General features: G+C 40.6%; 1 protein-coding gene across 1 annotated transcript in view; it reads left to right on the top strand.

Annotated features, from left to right (window-relative positions):
- LOC118341972 (chloride channel protein 2-like) overlaps positions 1–404 on the top strand; it is a 149,556-nt gene that overhangs the window by 84,138 nt on the left and 65,014 nt on the right. Inside the window, exon 4 of the mRNA XM_035680397.1 lies at positions 2–40. Within this exon, the coding sequence (XP_035536290.1) occupies positions 2–40 (39 nt within the window). The remainder of the gene's footprint in view (position 1; positions 41–404) is intronic.

The following is a 404-nucleotide window of genomic DNA, read 5'->3' as shown; positions in this document are numbered from 1 at the left end:
TTCATCTTCAGAGTACTGGCTGTATGGAACAGAGACGAAGGTAAGGCGGACTTGTGCTCTAAGTCTAACTACTAGACTTAAGCCAAAAACTCTGTGAAAAAACACTGAAAAATAGTAAAGAGTCCTCGTCAGCAAAGTGTCATTAGGTTTAATGCCCCAAATGTTATTAAATAAAGTGATAAATAGTGGCTGGCAGTGTGCTGCTTTTTATTTGCTTCTTTACATTTCACACTCACACACTGTGCAAAAATGAAGCCATAATGTCCCGGAAACGGGTGCTACCATCGTGCACTAGTGATATTATTCAAAGCCAGAGTCAAAGGTAGCAGGAGTAAAAGGGTTTGGAGTTGCAGTATCAAGGTCCAGAATCAGTTCAGCTAAATCAGTCACCAACTGTTGCTACT

This window comes from Morone saxatilis, unplaced genomic scaffold, assembly GCF_004916995.1.
Source record: "Morone saxatilis isolate NCDOM2014 unplaced genomic scaffold, NCSU_SB_2.0 Contig8, whole genome shotgun sequence".
Classification (NCBI taxonomy): Eukaryota; Metazoa; Chordata; class Actinopteri; family Moronidae; genus Morone; species Morone saxatilis.
Note: the sequence above shows the minus strand (reverse complement) of the source record. Positions and strands in the feature narration are given on the sequence as shown.